This window comes from Syngnathus acus, chromosome 8 (genome assembly GCF_901709675.1).
Source record: "Syngnathus acus chromosome 8, fSynAcu1.2, whole genome shotgun sequence".
Classification (NCBI taxonomy): domain Eukaryota; kingdom Metazoa; phylum Chordata; class Actinopteri; order Syngnathiformes; family Syngnathidae; genus Syngnathus; species Syngnathus acus.
Genome location: NC_051093.1, coordinates 7,965,513 through 7,983,315, shown reverse-complemented (window position 1 = coordinate 7,983,315; position 17,803 = coordinate 7,965,513). Strand labels below are relative to the sequence as shown.

General features: G+C 41.4%; 3 protein-coding genes and 1 non-coding gene across 5 annotated transcripts; 1 reads left to right on the top strand and 3 right to left on the bottom strand.

Annotated features, from left to right (window-relative positions):
• Nucleotides 1–6,249: 6,249 nt before the first annotated feature.
• On the top strand, nucleotides 6,250–10,050 carry s1pr5a (sphingosine-1-phosphate receptor 5a). The gene is made up of 2 exons (XM_037256442.1): nucleotides 6,250–6,396; nucleotides 6,970–10,050. The coding sequence occupies exon 2, from the start codon at nucleotides 7,198–7,200 to the stop codon at nucleotides 8,404–8,406; it is 1,209 nt and encodes a 402-aa protein (XP_037112337.1). The 5' UTR covers nucleotides 6,250–6,396; nucleotides 6,970–7,197; the 3' UTR covers nucleotides 8,407–10,050.
• Nucleotides 10,051–10,069: 19 nt separating this feature from the next.
• Nucleotides 10,070–11,911, bottom strand: spc24 (SPC24 component of NDC80 kinetochore complex). The gene is made up of 6 exons (XM_037256443.1): nucleotides 11,769–11,911; nucleotides 11,244–11,413; nucleotides 10,919–11,060; nucleotides 10,680–10,784; nucleotides 10,454–10,530; nucleotides 10,070–10,371 (listed from the first exon to the last, which is right to left on the bottom strand). The coding sequence occupies exons 2-6, from the start codon at nucleotides 11,401–11,403 to the stop codon at nucleotides 10,265–10,267; spliced, it is 591 nt and encodes a 196-aa protein (XP_037112338.1). The 5' UTR covers nucleotides 11,404–11,413; nucleotides 11,769–11,911; the 3' UTR covers nucleotides 10,070–10,264.
• Nucleotides 11,912–12,065: 154 nt separating this feature from the next.
• Nucleotides 12,066–16,410, bottom strand: kri1 (KRI1 homolog). 2 transcript variants are annotated; one of them, XM_037256440.1, is made up of 18 exons: nucleotides 16,194–16,410; nucleotides 15,999–16,075; nucleotides 15,825–15,924; nucleotides 15,656–15,755; nucleotides 15,506–15,563; nucleotides 15,382–15,431; nucleotides 15,142–15,250; nucleotides 14,973–15,050; nucleotides 14,672–14,787; nucleotides 14,377–14,605; nucleotides 14,132–14,302; nucleotides 13,946–14,021; nucleotides 13,745–13,851; nucleotides 13,525–13,684; nucleotides 13,330–13,460; nucleotides 12,978–13,042; nucleotides 12,803–12,898; nucleotides 12,066–12,723 (listed from the first exon to the last, which is right to left on the bottom strand). In XM_037256440.1, exons 1-18 carry the CDS (start codon nucleotides 16,276–16,278, stop codon nucleotides 12,189–12,191), a joined length of 2,343 nt encoding a protein of 780 aa, XP_037112335.1. In that variant the 5' UTR covers nucleotides 16,279–16,410; the 3' UTR covers nucleotides 12,066–12,188. The 2 variants fall into 2 exon arrangements, with proteins under 2 accessions (XP_037112335.1, XP_037112336.1); XM_037256441.1 differs by lacking the exons at nucleotides 12,066–12,723; nucleotides 12,803–12,898; nucleotides 12,978–13,042 and adding an exon at nucleotides 13,053–13,227 and having other exon boundaries at nucleotides 13,265–13,460.
• On the bottom strand, nucleotides 13,112–13,209 carry LOC119126430. Its single transcript, XR_005098655.1, has one exon. It is a non-coding gene; the product is annotated as a Z30 small nucleolar RNA (small nucleolar RNA).
• Nucleotides 16,411–17,803: the final 1,393 nt, after the last annotated feature.

Below are 17,803 nucleotides of genomic sequence, written 5' to 3'. Positions count from 1 at the left end.
CCATATGTTCAAACAAATTACCTTCTCCTACAGTGACACATCTTTCCATTCCTTTTTGACAGCTCATCAAAACAAACATCAGTGTCGACGCCAGTTATCAAGAAATATCAACAAATATGTAACAGAGTATGATTACTGCAAAATGTACGGATGAGGTAGCTTTTGGCTCGCTCGGAACCAAAAACCAACCCAGCAATGTTAGAGCCCCCGAGGCTGAAGAAGCAAACTCCTGTTTTGGGTTTACGGTCAAATAGTTCACATAGCTTCACGTCCACGTAACTGCCTCAAGTGAGCTGGTGTCCCTTGTGTCCTTTAACCTGTCTATGTGTTTGGACGTGCCACTGTTGTAGTGCTTGAAGGCAAACAGGGTCACTGACAGCAACTGGAATCCAACAACTGGTCCTAATAGATTTTCATATCCTGTCTGTGTCTAGACTGCAATTTTGGTTTGGAGGCAAAACTAGATCGCTAAGTGCAGTGGAGTGATAGCAAATAACTTAAAAGTCGACGGATATCCATAGATGAACTCATTCGCTCAGTTAATATCTTTGACGTCTATAACCGTCATTGGCACTGAATGAGTTAAAAGAAAAGTCTGCTGCTAAAAATTAAATCACAGTCAGGATGAATTAAATTCAACAAGTCAGCTTTCACGTTGTTACGCACATGTTGTGTTTCCCCTACGTGTAAACAGTGTGTGCCTGTGTGAGCATGCACATGCTTCAATGAAGTGTGCACATATGCTGTGCTGTGTGCATGTGCACATCAAGCTGAGCTGGTTTTAATAGGTTCCAGAGCTTGGCCATGTGTCAGCCAATAAAAGCACAAAGCCTACAAAACGTTGAGTAATTCACCCCGTGGATCGTCTCGTCTGGGTTATCAACGCTAAGAGTGCCAAAGACAAACGACCTGTTCCGCCGGTTATTCTAACGAGAATCGTACTTTCGCACGCATTTTTCTTTTTTTGATGCCTCAGTCACAGGAAATGGAAAAATCAGAGCAACTAAACATCTTAAAATGATTAGTGATTTGAAACCTTGCAAGCAGAGAGGAAAAAAGCAAGCAACCCATTAATTAAAAAGGAAAAAAAAAATCCTTACGTCATGTATCTTCCTCTTTTGGTGACTAGAATGATTTAATCTTGTTTAAAAATAAACCATTGAAGCACATAGAGATTTTTCATTTAAGTGCTTCTTGATTGGCTAGCATTTCCTTTCTTTTTCTCTTCTTCTTGTTTATATGGGAAATAGTCAAGAAACCAAATAGCGAATAACAATACTTTTGGTTTGACTTAAGTACAGGATCAGGTTGGCTACTGGGATGGTGTGGGTAAGCCAAAATGATTGCCAGTTTCCCCTTCGTGGGCCCACGGCACATTCACTGGGAATGAAGAGGGGGGGGTGGGGGGGCTTTGCTTTTGAGAGCCCCCGTGGAATAGCATACATTGTGCTTTCTTCGGAGTTTAAACAGAACATCAATAAGAGGAAGCCAACATTGCAAGTGCCGCTTTGCATATGTTTTGCTTATAGATACATTGCAGAATATCCTCTCTAGTGTACAGGATTTTTATTTTGGTGCTCAGCAAAATTTATTTTATGAACCTATTGCTGTTTTTCAATGAAATTGCTACTTACACGTAATGTGTTCTCAAGTAAAAAAAAAATTGCAGCTGTGTGGAATCCCAAAATACTTTGAAAATGGTCACGGGAAATGAGTTCACCACAATCTTTGCAAAAATACTGCCAAGATGTAACCATGGGATAACATATATAAGCGCACGGATACACTAGTGCTGCATTAATAGCAAGTTAAAGTTTTTTGGGGGAGAATTTGAGTTTGCACCGGTGACCATTTCCATTTTAAACCGCAAGTTAACCTCACTGTGGGACAATATGAAAAGTAGAATGTAAATGACATGAAAATCCCAGAGTGCTTTGTCATCAACTTTTAGAGTTGTTAAAACTGGCTTGGACGTTTGCATTCAAGACTACCTTCGTGTTAGGGTCAAAGGGCAAAATACTTGCTGAGCACCAATTTCGAAGTAAAGCAAGTGATGTAGTGTAATCAGTCGAAGGAGGACTGGCTTACCCAATATGGCTTTGTTATCTTAACTTATCAGTCCTACTGTGTTTGGCTGCATTATTCTCACAAAAGCTTTCCTGATAGGAAATCTGCTCGTGTGAAATTTTCAACTATGCTCCGTTTCCTAAAATGACTTTTCCGTCATTTTCCTTCATCGTTAATCAACTCCTTTGGTTAATGTCTCTATCATTTCCTGAATTTGTATTAGGTTGTGATTGTTATACTTATCTACAGGCTTTTATTCATTAACTAACATGCTGGTGGAGGTTTCTTATCACTTTGTTGTGAAGACTGAGGGTAATTATTTGAATCTTTTGTGGATCTGGTATTTTGAAAACAATCTAACTCAGGTGGTGTCAATTCCAGGATGCAAAGAATTTATGACTGCATGGCTGCAATCCCTCTGAGAAGAAAATAAGGGAGGTTGCAGAAATCTCTCCCCACTTCTCATGACCCCCTTTTCCTCCACCGCACAGCCTTTATCCTTTCCAGAATCCCCTCCCTTTGCCCGATGCAAGAACTCCCTTTTTTTTTTCTTTGCCTTCAAGCTCATCTCAAAGTGCTGCTGTATGAACAAAACATGCTTTCATAAAAATTAACTTTCCAAATGTCAATCCAACGGTTAAGTGGGAGAAAAATGCATGACCAAACTAGTGAGTGACCTCGACGTGACACCTGCATGCCTACAAACTGTAACTAGCACTATAGTCGGGTCTTATCAGACAATGCGGGACGGGGGCAAAGGTGAAAGGTTGATGGTGACATTTTCAAATGTGGCAGAAATGTGCTTGAAGAGCCTAACATGGATCAATACAAAGCCACTATAGAGGAAAATATGACATGGAAAGGGGACTGACGTCACATGTTAACATTTACTCCAATGCCATTATTCGAATACTACTATATAATGGGCTGCCTATGGTGACATGAACCTTTTTTTTAATTTTTTTTTATAATTATCATACCATTTCACTTTTATTTAAGGGACATTTATAAGTAAATAGACCAAAATAAAAATAGATTGTTGAGTCATCAGATGTGTCATTAGGTATCCGAATGAATCGATCTGTAGTATGCTAATTAGCGTCATGAGTATATTTGCATATTATGTCTCCTGCATGTATAGTTCAGCATTTTCAATGATTTTTTTTTCAGCTCTACAAATGTTTCCCTCTGTACTTAAGATCTGTACATTTTAATATCCAGACTTTGGAATGCTTTTATGATAGATTGTATCGCATGTTATGCAAGAAGAAGTTGATATGTAACAAATGAGTCTGTTACCTCAATGACCTTTGCCCAAATAAAACTAGAAAAATACACGCTGTTGTTTAAGGTGGTTAATGCGTTTCACTTAATTGAAGGGACTTCTGGCAATGGCATCATGTTTATACGCTTCAAAGAAAAATGTTTACCATAAATATTCCATACTGTATGTGAAGTCATTTGCTTTGAGTCTCTATATTTATCACACACACACTAGAAGATGGGATGTTTTATTTATTTATTTTTTTAACCAACACATTCAAATTGCTTCCAGAACTGCTGGTTGGCCAAATACATTCTTGCTACAGACAACTCTGCATCTTGGGGTGAGAACCAAAGAATGTTTACATTGGACATAAGGATGTTTGTGTTTGCATATAGACACAACTGCCATTCAAATATAATGAGAATTTTCCATTGAGGAAGTCATTTCCTGTGTCCTAAAATCCCCACTAACTTCAGCAACCTCCCACACCTCTTGTTAAAAATGTACTTGAGGAATTATTTATTTTTAACCCCCAATATTGTCTTATCTAGAGAGTTGCAGCCGGGTGTACATTTGCTGTATGGATTTGTAGCGCTCCAGGGAATGAATGTAAAAATGCAACATTTTCCCATATGCTTCCTTTCTCCCCTTATTAGGAACTCAAACTGTCAGTGACCAACGCAGCTGCACATGAAACAGCAGCGCGGCAGACAAAAGCTGACATTGGCGCTCTATTTGCAGGATTCCCATAAATGTCTGGGAGCCACTACAACACTTCGTCGGAGTTTAAATATAACTCATTGGGAGCTTTCTAGATTATGAGTTTCGCTTCTTCATTGTTGCTGATTCACACTGTTGCTAGCACAGCAAAAGTGACGACAAGGGAGAAAAAAGTGGAGGCTGTGTGCTGAGGTGAGGTGTGAACCTCATTTTAAGGTGTGACGTTGCATCATAAGGGTGACCACTAACACCTTAGAGCAAAAAAAAAAAGTTCAGCGTTTTCAAAGCGTGCTGTAGTGAACGGCAATCAACAAAATTAGAATTTCACCCCGGTTGCACGTTCCACCTAATTCTACAAGCGTAAGAGCTACAAAAAGTCTTTTAGAGGCATATGTAAAACTAACAATGGTGGCCATTTTGAATTTTCTCTCAAATTTTGATTTTAAAAGCTGCTGCACCATTGCCCACATGATCATACGGTAAATAAACGTTTTATTCTCGCAGGAGTGTTTAGGCCTTCATAACGCAAAAAAAAAAGCACAAAGTTCGCTAGTTTTGGCAAAACGCTGTTGCCATGACAACGTAGGGTTTCCCCAAGAAACAACGTTTGAGGTACTAAACGTGCACTTTGTACACAAGTCATAAATGGGCATCCTTTCTGTGCGCTCACTCACGTCACAGGAAATATATCACCAGGAGTGTTCGAACAGAACCGAGTGAATAAAGAGACCCCCGTCCCGCCCCGCCCTCCCCCAAGGCAGACTGGGTGTGCCTGCGTTTGTCACTCCGAGCTTGTTTGTAGCCTGAGGGCTGAAGCAGTAGTGACGGAGCACATCCCTACTGTGGGAACCAAAACGGGCAGAGCAGCGAGCCCTGCCGCCACGTCTTTGTGTGTTAACTAATCTGAGGCCCCATACTGGGAGCTTGTCACTGTGACACAGCAGGGGGGGGGGGCAACTGCCATCCTGCTAACAGGGCTCACGAAGACCTGGTTATCACTTGGGTTGGGGGGGGGCTGCATGAGTAAAAGCAGACCACCAGAACCTTAAAGTGACCAACATGGACGAGGAGCAGGTGTTATTTTAAGAAAGGTTTGGAAAGATACTTTATGAGGCAAAAACTTCCAGGTGTGGAAATCTGTGGACGTCATTGTGGAGTGACGCATTCCTTCCCACTTGTGTATGAGTCAAATCCCACCAATGACCTCATGTGTGTTTCTCACAAGGATATCCCTCTCTTTTCGAGGCACAATGAGACAGCTTCCTGTTTAGAGAAGCAGACCCTCGCTCAAACTCGCCCTCGACTTACGTAACATCCTCGTCCTTCAGGGTCTAATCGACACCAACGCTGGTGGATTTAGATGACCTTCAGAGTGCTGTGACCTTGATGATTATGCGGGGAAATATTCAGTATTACAGGAAATGAATGATTCAACTCTCTGTCATCCCAGCTCATGAATAGACATCATAATATTAAAGCTATATCTCAGAATGTTGAACTGGGGATACGATTCAACTCATTGCAGCGAATGACAACAATCACAATCAAAAACGAAGGTCTGGCTCACAATCACTGCGTTTGTTCATTCCAAGTTGTTTGTTGTTGTGAGGTCAGTCAGGGATCCACCAAACTCATTTTGGGGCACAATCACGTAGGAAGCAGATGGAAGCCCAACATTGTACTTGTGGTGCAGCAATTTAAATACATTAAAATAATGAATAATGCCTGCATGGTCTTTAACGAGACGATAGTCCCTTGGACCATTGCAGTCTCTACCTAGCATGATTTGATTTACATGGCTGTAAAGTTGAATGTCTAAGAAAAATTGTCTCAAAAATTGCTCATCTCTGTCATCCATAATAAATCATTGCATGAAGGAAGGTATGATTAGTTTGCAAATTAGATTGCAAATCAGGATTTTGTTTGGTAATTTGTGATTGTATTAGAATTACTCTCTCTGTTTTTGTGTTTTATGCTTTTTTTTTTTCTACTGTATTTTCTTTTATTTCGTCTTGTGTCTGCAGCCAAATCAATTTTGTCAATTTATTTTCAATTACAAAACTACGATTAAAATATTTTTTTAAACAGATTGATCTGATGGCGTCATTTTCTTCCCCGAAATCCATCGAGCCTGAAGCCAAACTCGAAAACATCTCTGGGAGGGAGAGGAACGAGTGAAGGACACCGTTAAGAGTAGGGACAGCCCACTCAGCGTGGACTGCTGTCCCGGGCCGTGTCATTCCCACTCACGTCGCTGTCGTGTGAGAAGCTCGTCACATCTTCCGATGCTACTTGTCAACTTTTCGCTGGAGTTTTCTAATTTATTTTTTTCCTGCTTACAGGTGCGTGAAAACTTGAAAGCTGCTTTGAACGGATTTGACTTTGCGACGTTCTTATTATTGTAGATGTAATAAATACGATGTACGCTTCGTGGTGGTACGCAGCCTCTCCTCAAATAACATTTAAATATTATTCGGTTCAAATGAGACATTTTATCCAAACGTGATTACTTTATATTTTAATACCGTATATGTTTTACCTTTTGTAATACTATACTGTTAAATTTCTAGGATTTCAGCAATTCGGTCTATTGTGTTTTAAACAAAGAAAAATCATCATAAAGCGTTATTTTTCGAATTTAGTATATTTTGGGGTTTCATTGACTCTCGTTCAGAATTCAGTTCTTTCCCCCCCCCCACCCTGCTATTGCCAGCGATTTTAATTTATTGCAGCGTGTGGTTAGCTGTCATTTTCAAATTGTGGTGGCTTTTCCCATCATGATTATTTAGTGTGAAATTGCAAAAATGCAGCTCGAGATATAATTTGAAAATGAAAGCAAGAAAATATTTTTTAATGACTTTCTTGGTATTCTTTTTCAAATTCTGTTCTTTTTCCCTCTCTCTTGACCTATGCAGGTAGGCTCGCATCGCCCCCTTCTGTGCAATCCAGGAAGTGAAAAAATGTGAAACATTCTCAAACCGCAGGAAATCCTATTGGACCGCATCAAAGGAAACACTTGCATGCCATAGTTGGACACATTTTTCCCCCCATTATAAAATTCATTACAAAGAGGAAAACAATGCAGCACCAGAAGACTATATAACCAAGCCCACATCTGAGGATTTAATTTCCAGACTAGTAACATGTCAACAGATTCTATCCACGTTGCTTACGCTGTGGCAACTCCATCCGAGATGGGCTTCTCCCCGTCAACAGGAAACCTGCTTCGGATGTTTCGGGAGTACCAGAGTAATGCGGTCATCCTCGAGCACTACAACTTCACAGGCAAGCTGAAGGAGAACAAATACAAGGAAGGACTCAAACCGGAGGCCATTGCCTTTCTGCTGGTCTGCCTGCTTATCATTCTAGAAAATGCCGTGGTGCTCGTGGCCATCTGGAAGAACAAGAAGTTCCATGTGCCCATGTATTATTTACTGGGCAACTTGACTCTGTCCGACATGCTGGCAGGGTTCGCCTACATGGTCAACCTCATGACGTCTGGTGCCAACACATTAAGCATGACCCCTGTGTTGTGGTTCCTAAGAGAAGGGGGCGTGTTCATCATGCTGGCGGCATCCGTCATCAGTCTCCTGGCCATCGCCATCGAGCGTCACGTTACCATGGTGAGGATGAAGCCGTACCAGGGCGACAAGCAGGGCCGAATGTTCGCCCTGATCGGGGCGAGCTGGGTGCTGTCCGTGCTGCTGGGCGTCCTGCCTGTTCTGGGTTGGAACTGTATGGGTCAGCTGGACCAGTGCTCCACCGTCCTGCCGCTCTACGCCAAGAGTTACATCCTCTTCTGCGTCACCGTCTTCATCGCCATCCTCATGTCCATTGTGGTTCTCTACGTGCGCATCTTCCGCATCGTTAAGTCCAACACCCAGCGACTCGGCTCAGGCCCGCAAAGAAAAGGCCTGTGCCGGAAGTCCCAAAAGTACATGGCCCTGCTCAAGACCGTCACCATAGTCCTGGGAGTCTTCATCGCATGCTGGCTGCCGCTCTTCATCTTGCTGTTGCTCGACTTCTTCTGCCCGACCAAACAGTGTCAAGTGCTCTTCAAGGCTGACTATTTCCTGGGCATCGCCATGTTCAACTCCCTTCTCAATCCCATCATCTACACTCTGACCAGCAAGGACATGAGGAGAGCCATCCTCAGGCTGCTCTGCAGTCGCTGCCTTCTAACCAAAGACGGACAAGTGAAGAAGATCGGGATGCCCTTCTTGGAATGCAGCACCAGTAAGACAGACGCTGCTGCTTCTCACAGACTGGAGGGAGTGGAGACCACCGTGTCTTCTGGGAATTTTACACCTTCAACGATAAAAGCCATCTTCCCTAAATTGTCCAAGACATGACACTGACTTTGTATGGAAGCAAAGGTTAGGAGATATGTTTTCAAAGCGAACCACGTCAGGAGTTACAAGAATGGCGTTGCACTCAACCTTTCGGGTATTGCTCAACTATGAATGTGATAGTGAGGTTCCTTTTGGTAACCAAGCAGATTTCAGGGGGGGGGGGGGGGGCAGCGCTCCCGTGGCCCCCCCGTAGCTCCACCTGTGTTGTCCCATGACTTCAGTTCTACCCTTCTGGCACCAGACCCTGAGAGTGAGGCAAAATGTGGTCCAGCCCAGATTCGGTCTCAACAAATGTAAAACCATTGTAAGCAACTGTAACGGTCCTTGAGCCTTTCTCAAGGCCAGTGTTAACTAAACTTTCTGGGGGAATGCCATTTCATCTCACCACTGTTTACTTTTGAACAAAAACTGAAATGGAAGAGTTCAACAGATGTTTCACATAAATTACAGCCAATTATGCTGTCCATCCAAAAGAGTGTAACCAAAGCCAGAGCATGAGATTTAGCCATATCTCCGCTCCCTGTGTAGCAGATAATGATATGTTGTTGCAAACATGGAGCATCCACACCCAATGTCTGCAGCCAAAAACCTTGTAATTTCTGCCATCTGAGTTTTGGTCAGGAGAAATGTAGGCTAGAGCCCCCCACGCTACAACCCTGAGACACACTGAAGACGTCATATGGTTCTCTTGGTTGGCTTTCAGCTTTGGGGGGGGTCCTTGGAACATATAGCGATGGATGGCGCACGGATGAAAGAAATTAAAGCTAGACAGAAAAAAAATTGAGTGGCATGATAGTATCCTGTGGCTTAAGAGAACTTTGTTAGTGGAGCAAGTTCAAGTTGATGGGAGTTGCATGATTTGGATGGACAGAACGATCTGCAGGCTGCACTGTTAACTTTTACATGTAGCAAGAGAGAAGTGAGCATTTTGTTGAGCACATGAAGAGAAAACATTTTGTAGTTATATCTTTTGTAAATACTGTATGTAGTTACTGGTGAGCTCATCAAAACTGTTTTTAATGTAAAATTCTTAAGTTATGTCCGTTTCTATGTGTGCACTGAATAAACTATTTGTTTTGAAATGTCTACATGTTGCGCGAGTGAACGAGTCGAGCATTGTTTTTGGAAACGAGGTTTTCAATGTGGAAAAATTGCAGTTATGTAAAAACATGCCATGCACAATAGATGAAAATTAATGTACTAAATGTGTGTACAATATACAGTTTGTACATCTGCTCACTAATGGTTCTTCCTTTAAAGATGTTTTAATTCCTACCTCTCTAACAGTTGTCAACATTTTCACCACCTACCACGCAAAGATTGTACTATACACTCTGGTCCGTAAAAACCATGAACTGTTTAAATACTGTACATGTATTTTAGTAACATTGACAGTGTGGATACCACAAGCTCAAAGTCTGCAATATTAAAATGTTTGTTTTTTTACTTACTGGTAAATGTTGTTGTGTAGCTTTATTTAAATGCATAGAACATATTGTAAAGAAAATTTGACTTCCCCTTGAGCAATGACATGTTTGCATTAATTTGACTAAAATCCAATTGGTTCTAAAATAGCACTGGTTGCACTTCTTGGATGAACAATTCAACTGAAATAAATATTAAGGAATGGCATTACAGGCTAGATATTCATCTACTTGTTTTCAAATGTTTAATTGAAGGTTACAATTGTACAAAAGTAAATAAGAAAATACAAGTGAAATTATCAGTTGCATAACTGCTACCTCAAAATGATAGAAATAACCAATAAACTGCATATTATAAAGACTTAGCGACACCTAGTGGCTAAACAAGTGAATGACACAGAAAGCTTGCTTACAAGATGGACAAACGCATTCCTCTACCACTCATCACTCACAAAACTCCATAACTGGTCAGCTATCTCACTTGGAGATGTCACAGTGGTGTCGATGTTGATGGGAGTTGCAACATCTGGCCCATAATGCACTGCAAGCAGAGAAACTTGGTTCTAATAACACCCTCAGACCCACACTTCCATTTCCTCCAAATAGAAATCACAAGACAGTACCTCCTTTAAGGATGTGCGGCTCTGTATCATATTCCCAATCGATCCTGGTTATTAGGTAGTTCAGCTTTGCAACATATCTGTTGGACAGAAAATAAAAAATACAGAGGCAAAATCTTAACAGTCATTGGAAGAAAAAGAAGCGCTTTGGAATATTCACATGGTATCTGAGGTGAGACTACATTACACTGCATACTACCCTAGCAATGACTGAAAAGTGGACACGTACATTGCAGAAGGGATGATCTCTGTGGTGTCTTCGTCCACCTCATTCTGCAACATTGTGAGCTCGTCGTCCGGGCTCCTCAGTCGTTCCAACTCGCTCTGCAGGAACCTGAGATTGGGGTTGAGGATGCTAACAAAGATTCATCTTTCACTGCAACACTAGTCCAAGTCAATTTTAGAGTCAGGGGTGGTCTCTAAATTGTAATATTGTATGTAGTAAAAACCTGCAGTGTTAAAGGATACTGCAATTCTGAGTCCAACATTTGATTCTTGGCAGTTAACTGCCTCAGCTGATCGTCCAAGTTCTCCTGCTCTTTTTCCTGTAGCATCTTCTTCTTCATGTCAGTAAGGCGGTGGACCATAACCTCCTCTTGCTGAGTCACATCTGAAAAAGAAAAGTAATTGTAAAAAAAAAAAGAGTGGACCCAAAAGTGTCTGAAGAATACATTTAAAAGACAAAATGGGTGTATGGCAACTTCAGTCGGGGTGCATTGTGGTACAAAGCAGCTGCAGTTAGACCCAAAACTGAAAACACAGTATAGTCATAACAATTTAAATGAATGCATGCCTTTTAAAATCTGTATCACTGTCTCTTTTGTCTCCACATGTCGATCATAAAAGGTCTGCTGCTCAGTCCTCATTTGAGTTAGTATCTCAGGTTGACTGCTGGTCAAGTCCACCAGTGCATCCAGAGATTCCTGAATGTCTTGGAAGTTATTCACTAACATTTTGATGACACTGGAAAGAAAGAAAAATAAGAGAAGAAAGCACAATGATGGTAAGTCACCGTTACTTTATCGTACTTAATTCAAAATTTCAGGCATTTGTAGCTTTTAACGTTTACAATGTAAATCATATTTGTAGGTACTCACAATAGCATACGGTCAAAACGCATTCGTGACTTTTTATTTTTAATTTCCGCGGATGACGACACGCCTCAAGTCAACGTCTTTTGTTGCTTGCATCGCCGTTGATAACCGTCACGGCGATACTTAAAACCGATAAAAATGCTGTCTTAATGTCACACTCGTTAATGTCGTACTAGTAGACTAATTAACTTTGGAAAGATTTTAGAGTGAAATGATCGACATACGTTCCGTGTTGCTCCTTGATTCAAATAGGCGCCACTGAGCCCGGTCTTCTTTTTAGCGCAAAGAGCGAAGTCGGATCGCCTTGGTGTTTTCATACCGCCCCCTGCTGCACAGGAGTGAGCAAATATTTGCGTGATATAATGTAAAACACAAAAAGATAATTAACCGTTCCGTTCTCATTTAATCTCAAAGAACAAGTCGTGTGGCCCAGACATGTTTCGACCACTGGAGTCTAAGCTCTGATGTTTTTAAATTTTAATTTAAAATAATTCAGAGCAAATAAGATAAAATATCACCATTTGAAACAATACATTATATAGTACTTTTATTGAAGATTGAACAAAAGTGGAAAATTCAATGTCATCTGGTCTATGAAAATGTGGGTTACTGCTGCAGTCTAGTATTTAGTGACTGTTACACTATTAAGCTGTGTTGTTTTTTTGCTTCTCTTTCTTCTGTTGATCTTTCCGTCTTTGCCTTCCAAGCTGTCTGAAGAACAGTCTCTTGGGATTCAAACCATATGCCTTCAGTCTTTGTTTACTAAACTCCTGATCTCCTATTTTCACTCCGACCGTTCGTTTGCCGCGTCCACCTGATTGCTTTTGCTTCTTCTTGGCCAATTTTGTCTTGGCTACGTCTTTAACGTGAACTTTGTCATTGGCAGCTGGTGGCTTGGCTTTCTCCTCGAGTTTGATCTCCTCCTCTGGTTCCTCTACATTAGACCCAAACTGCTCCTCCGATGTGTCCTCTAATCTGAGCTTCTTCTTGAGAAACTCCTCCTCTGGTCCCTCTTCATCCGACCCAAACTGCCGAAGAGTTTGGGCGGTCTCGTCCGATGTGTCCATCATTGAGGCAGTGCCGCCGTCCTCGCCTTCTATGTTGCGTCTTTCAGCATTTTTCACACGGTCGCGTCGTTTCTTTCCCATCGTGGATTTTGCAGTTGACACCTCATTGTTTCTGGTGAAGAGGAGATCAAGATGTAAGATTTTTTTTTTGATCAGCCATACGTACATGGACCACACTGTGTACAACTCACTCAGAATACAAAGAAACTAGTATTTCTTTTCTCTTCTTAAAATTCTGTGATTTCAACTTGAAGTTCCTCAAATCATTCATCTCTTCCTGGTCAGATCTAGAAAGGAAAAAATAAAATAAAATTCGCTTGAAAATACACCTAAGGGTCACTGTCACTGTACTGTCTGGCTCAGTACCTGAACATGCAGGTCTTCCTCAGAGAGCACCATCGATTGAGTTCCTTATCCTCAGCACTCAAGATCTGCGGAATTGAGAGAGCCCATCCTTCAAGTCTCATTAAAACATTGATATAGCTAAGACACAATGTGGTCTGCTCAGAGAGAAGATTAAAGTTCACGATCATTCCCTGGTCAGAGCTCTCCCCTGAAGGAGGCAATACCAGATCATCGACAAGGCTCATCATTGCAGCACCATTGTAACAATGCTGTGTCTTAGAAATCATTTCCACTGCACCAGCCCAGATTGGGCCAGCGTTAATGACAGTGACTTGACTGTGGCTTTCCAGATTGCAAAAGTGTTTATGCGTACCTCATTGGTGGACAGACCAAAGTCATTGGGCAGGACCTGCCTGTACCGAAACCTGCACGGGAGGTCGTCGATGACGTCCTCGTAGTCCAGTTTATAGTATTCATCCAGGTATTGCTCAAAGCTCTTCTCCTCTGAAATATAAAAAGTATTCATTTAGACGGATGAAGTATTAAAATGGTCAATTTTTGCACTTACGAGGATCGAATACAGGCTTGCTTTTCGTGACCGCTTCTGCAAATTGAGACTTCTTTCTCTTCTTGCCCATTTGAGGTATATCTTCCTTCTTCATTTTCTTCCTCTCCTTTTTCTTCTTTTTCAACTCACTGTGCTGGCTGGGATCGTAGTCGGCATCCATCTGTTTGAATTCACGAGAAGATGTCTCTCACGTTTCTAACCTTGCAAAGAATGAACTTACAATGAAATCCTGGTCATCGCAGTGCGGCTCCGAGGCATCGTAGTCGGCCTCGTCTTCATACGTTTCTTCTCGCTCTTCTCCTGTCCACGTGTCCCAGTTCCAGTGCTCTGTTTGACACAGAGACAAGAAAACAACTTTGTACTAATAATGTGGTTAAAAAACTAGACCGGAGCAGCAACTAATTAAAAATAGTAACTTTACCCTCAAGATTATCGTCATCTTCAAACTGAGGCTTCTCCTCTTCCTGCTCTTCATAGTAATTATCTCCAAAGAATTTCTGCAAACACAGAGAAGGTTCATACACATGTGATTGGTCAGCATTACTTCGCGGAGCCCAGTTTCAAATTCGTGGGTACAAAATTGATTCTGGAATAACTGTGCGCCCACCTGCATGAGCTGGTCATGATGATTTGGATCAAAGTCTCCATCCAGATCAGCCTGACTAAAAGCCAGATCGTCATTGCCAGTGAGCGCCTGAAGAGTCTTCAGCTTCTCCATGATCTCTTTTCGCTTCAAGTTCTTCAGTTGCTTCAGCTGCTCCTGTTTTTGTTGTTTCTCCTGAGAGAGTTGTGAAAGAAAAAAACCATGAGAGGCCCAATAGATCAAATTTTGTCGTGCTCCTGTTTACGTACCATTTTCTTCCTTTCTTTTACGTCCTCCCTTTTGCGTTTCCTGCGATCGTCTTTGGTGCGCACCGAGGTGGCGATGTTGCGAGGGTAGCTCTTGATTTGATGAGCATCGGGCTCCTCAAAACGGAAATTATAGCTTCTCTCAAAAAGCTGCTGTTGCTCCAAGAACGTCTCGCCTTCCTCTTCGGAATCCTCCACATCGTCCTGGACCACCTCCTCGTAGGTCGGGATCCTTCAAAAAATAAGACAGTGAATTAGGAAGACAAATCAAGCTGGAGGGAACAAAAAAATAAATCACCTCTCGTCATCATCATCATCGTCGTCATCTTTGTAGCGTTTGTTTAGAACGTAGTCTCGGAGGAAACATTCCTTCTCATCCAGTTCTGGATCGTTCCAGTAGTCTCGTAGATATTTCTGTCACAACATTATCATAATAGTTTTGTGAGCTCACAGACTTGGGAAAAAAAAAGAGGAATGAAGAAATGCAACTTTTATCACAATTTCTAACACAACCAAATGCTGTGTTGAACCTCTGCAAATATTTTATGTGGACAGTACATGTTTTTTTGTTTTTGTTTTATATATATCTTTGACCTTACCATGTCCTTCACCTCCTCTGGTCCATCAAAATCAGCCTGCCCTTTGAGCCACTCCAAATAGTCCGCTTCCTCTTTGTCCTATAAACATATGGTCAGATGGAGATCTTTTATTTATTGTGTGTTAAATGTGCATGCATGATGTTATTAAACTTAAGTAATAAAACCTGACCTTTTCCTCCTGTGTTTTTATCCTCCTAGTTAACAGCTGGGAAACTTCTTCTCCACTGCTATTCTTGCCGTCATCATCATCATCGCTCTCGTGGACGAACTTGCGTAAACTGAAAGAAATGGTTGCAGTCAGGGTTTGTTAGTTGTCGTACTTCGGATTTGAGCTATTAACACATGTGGTTGGTTGTTAAAAAACAAGTTTGACTTGATTTGTTTAGCATTACAAAAATATTTTTAGTACCTTTCTTTCAACTGCTTCTGCTCCTGAATGTAGCTGGGGGAAGAGGCCCTCTAAGAAAGAAAAAGAACAATTACAAACATGTCCAAATTGCTTAACTGCGGTTTTGGTTCATGACGATACCCACTGCTCGTCTTTTGGCAGCCTCCTCATCATCACTGTCACTATCCTCGTCGTCATATTTTCTTGAAAAAAATCAAATATATTGCATTTAAAAAATGGTAGACAAATATTTTCAGAGCTGCAGATATAAATCACATTTTAATGGGTCACATACCCCTCCTTCTCCAGAATGACTTTACGCTCATAGTCCTTCAGGTACATGGGCTTTACTTTTGACTTTGAGGTTGATGGTTTGACATCATCGTTTGGTGTGTCTAAGAGAAGGACACAAATCATTTAGTCAGTGAGAATGGCGAACACAAAATGAGTTCTTAACGAATAACCTGAGTAGAATTTGGCATCTTTCTGATAGATCTTCGGGTCTTTCTTCTTCAAAAGTGACAATGTCCTGTAAAAGTCCCTTTCAACCTCTGGATCCAAGTCCTGGAGGATTGAACATAAATAATTACACCGATTTACTTTTGCAGAGAATCAGAAGAGGAGAAAGCGATGCTAACCACTTCACTCTCGTCCGAACTGGATTCGGACGATTCGGAATCATCGTTCACTTCTCGGTCTCCAAAACGATCCTTCACTGCACGCCGACACATAAAATTAAAGTCAAAAACAGAAAAAGCCAAGAAATAGCCATCGCTGTCCACGTTAGCACATGCAACGAATGTTTTAGCCAGCGTTAGCTAACATAAACTTACACTTCTGCAGCTCTTCCTTCTGTCTGTATATGTCATATCTCTTTGCGAATTCTGTGTTGATTCTAAAACCTTCTTCATCAGACATGATACGGTTTGGCTTTAGAACGCGTTTATATTATAAAAGCTGGTGAAACTAGCATCATAGTACTCGACAAGCGCGTGCAGAGAGTGGCACCATGTGGTTTCCGGTGCAGTACCCGGGTTGTCCTGTAGGGGGCGTACTCGTACTGAATATATCCTAATGACGTAGGAAATCAATAATTCAATATTACACAGATCATATACACATTTTACACAAACATTGGGGGAGAGGGGAGCAGTAGCGGTGCCGCGCTCGGGAATCATTTGGTGACCTAACAAGCTATTATTTACATAAGATTCAAATCAATGCAAATCTTGTTATGTTTCTCCTGTTTATCTCAGCAGGCAAGGCCAAATGACGTAAATGAGTGGTAGGGGCGTCATCACATTACAAAACATATACTCACAAACTGCTTAACCTAAAGGATATTGACATAGGGGGTATTTGAAACTTGATCTTCATTGATAAAATGAACCTTGAGTTAGGTTTGCTGGCATCAAACAAACATCTGGGCAATCAGATATAATTGACCTATTTTAGGGATAGGATGTTCATGTGCACTAAATATTGACGGTCCACAATGACAGTAGGTGAAAGGCCTGGGATGAAGCAGAGTGCAAACAGAAGTCCAGTATACTCTGAAAACAACCTGATCAAATTTAGGAGCAAATTTTACATCCATCCATTTTCTACAGCGTTAGTTCTCATCATCCTAGAGTGTTCATGTTGCATGTAACAGGCACATATGGTGTGAAGTGTCATGGCACCCTTTCCCGTTATCAGGCTCCCTACACTTCCATTCATGCTCAGCCTTGAACTTTGTCCATGACAACAGAAGAGCCGTGTGCTGTCGTCATCGCAATAGTATGGATGCTATATGCATCTGCTGAAAAAAATAGCCATGCCTTTTTGCAGAAAAACCTTTTTTTTTTACCAAGTACAGGAAAGTAGGCCCAGGGGTGGAGCTCTCTGATCACCCCACTGGTCGGTCTTCCCTACGTCAAGGATAAGCTTTTGATAAACAAAAGTGACGCTGGTTTACAGCTATCCAGATCATTACTTGGCAGGTAAACCAGCTCTCTCCTGTGTTACCTGTCAGCTCAGATGATTAGAAGCACAAACGTTTTACTTTCTGGACCTGGATTAGGAAGATAAACATTTTTCACTCCATCCCCGCTGAACTTCTCACACTGTTTGTATTCCAAATAAATGTGATCTCAGAGTGTAGGAGGATTTTCAAGAAGCCACAAAAAATCCCTCGGGTTTTGATTTGCACCGTGTCGTCTTTATTTTCTCGGAAAAGGTCTATTCTTTTCAAAGAAGGACTCTTATCGCTCTCCAAATAGAGAGCACCAAAAAAACATCACATTTTAGGTCACGTGTCTGACCCAGCTGTTAACTGAAATATCCTACTGCACATAAAAAAATGCTGTATATCAAAACTGTCCCACACATATCTTAAACAATGTGTATAATGTGGTTCACCATATAAAATGAGGAATTCGAAGACAATTAAGAAAACCACCAC

Bases quoted from the DNA above. Each gene is read 5' to 3' on its own strand.
- s1pr5a (XM_037256442.1), top strand. From the start codon at position 7,198: ATGTCAACAGATTCTATCCACGTTGCTTACGCTGTGGCAACTCCATCC.
- spc24 (XM_037256443.1), bottom strand. From the start codon at position 11,403: ATGTTAGTGAATAACTTCCAAGACATTCAGGAATCTCTGGATGCACTG. The intron at 10,531-10,679 runs GTACGTGTCCAC...TCTGTCCAACAG, and splicing joins GAGATCATCCCTTCTGCAAT to ATATGTTGCAAAGCTGAACT. The intron at 10,372-10,453 runs GTACTGTCTTGT...CTCTGCTTGCAG, and splicing joins GCCGCACATCCTTAAAGGAG to TGCATTATGGGCCAGATGTT.
- kri1 (XM_037256440.1), bottom strand. From the start codon at position 16,278: ATGTCTGATGAAGAAGGTTTTAGAATCAACACAGAATTCGCAAAGAGA. The intron at 14,606-14,671 runs GTGATTTATTTT...TATTTTTTGAAG, and splicing joins GATGATGATGATGACGAGAG to GATCCCGACCTACGAGGAGG. The intron at 13,852-13,945 runs GTAAAGTTACTA...TGTGTCAAACAG, and splicing joins AGATGACGATAATCTTGAGG to AGCACTGGAACTGGGACACG.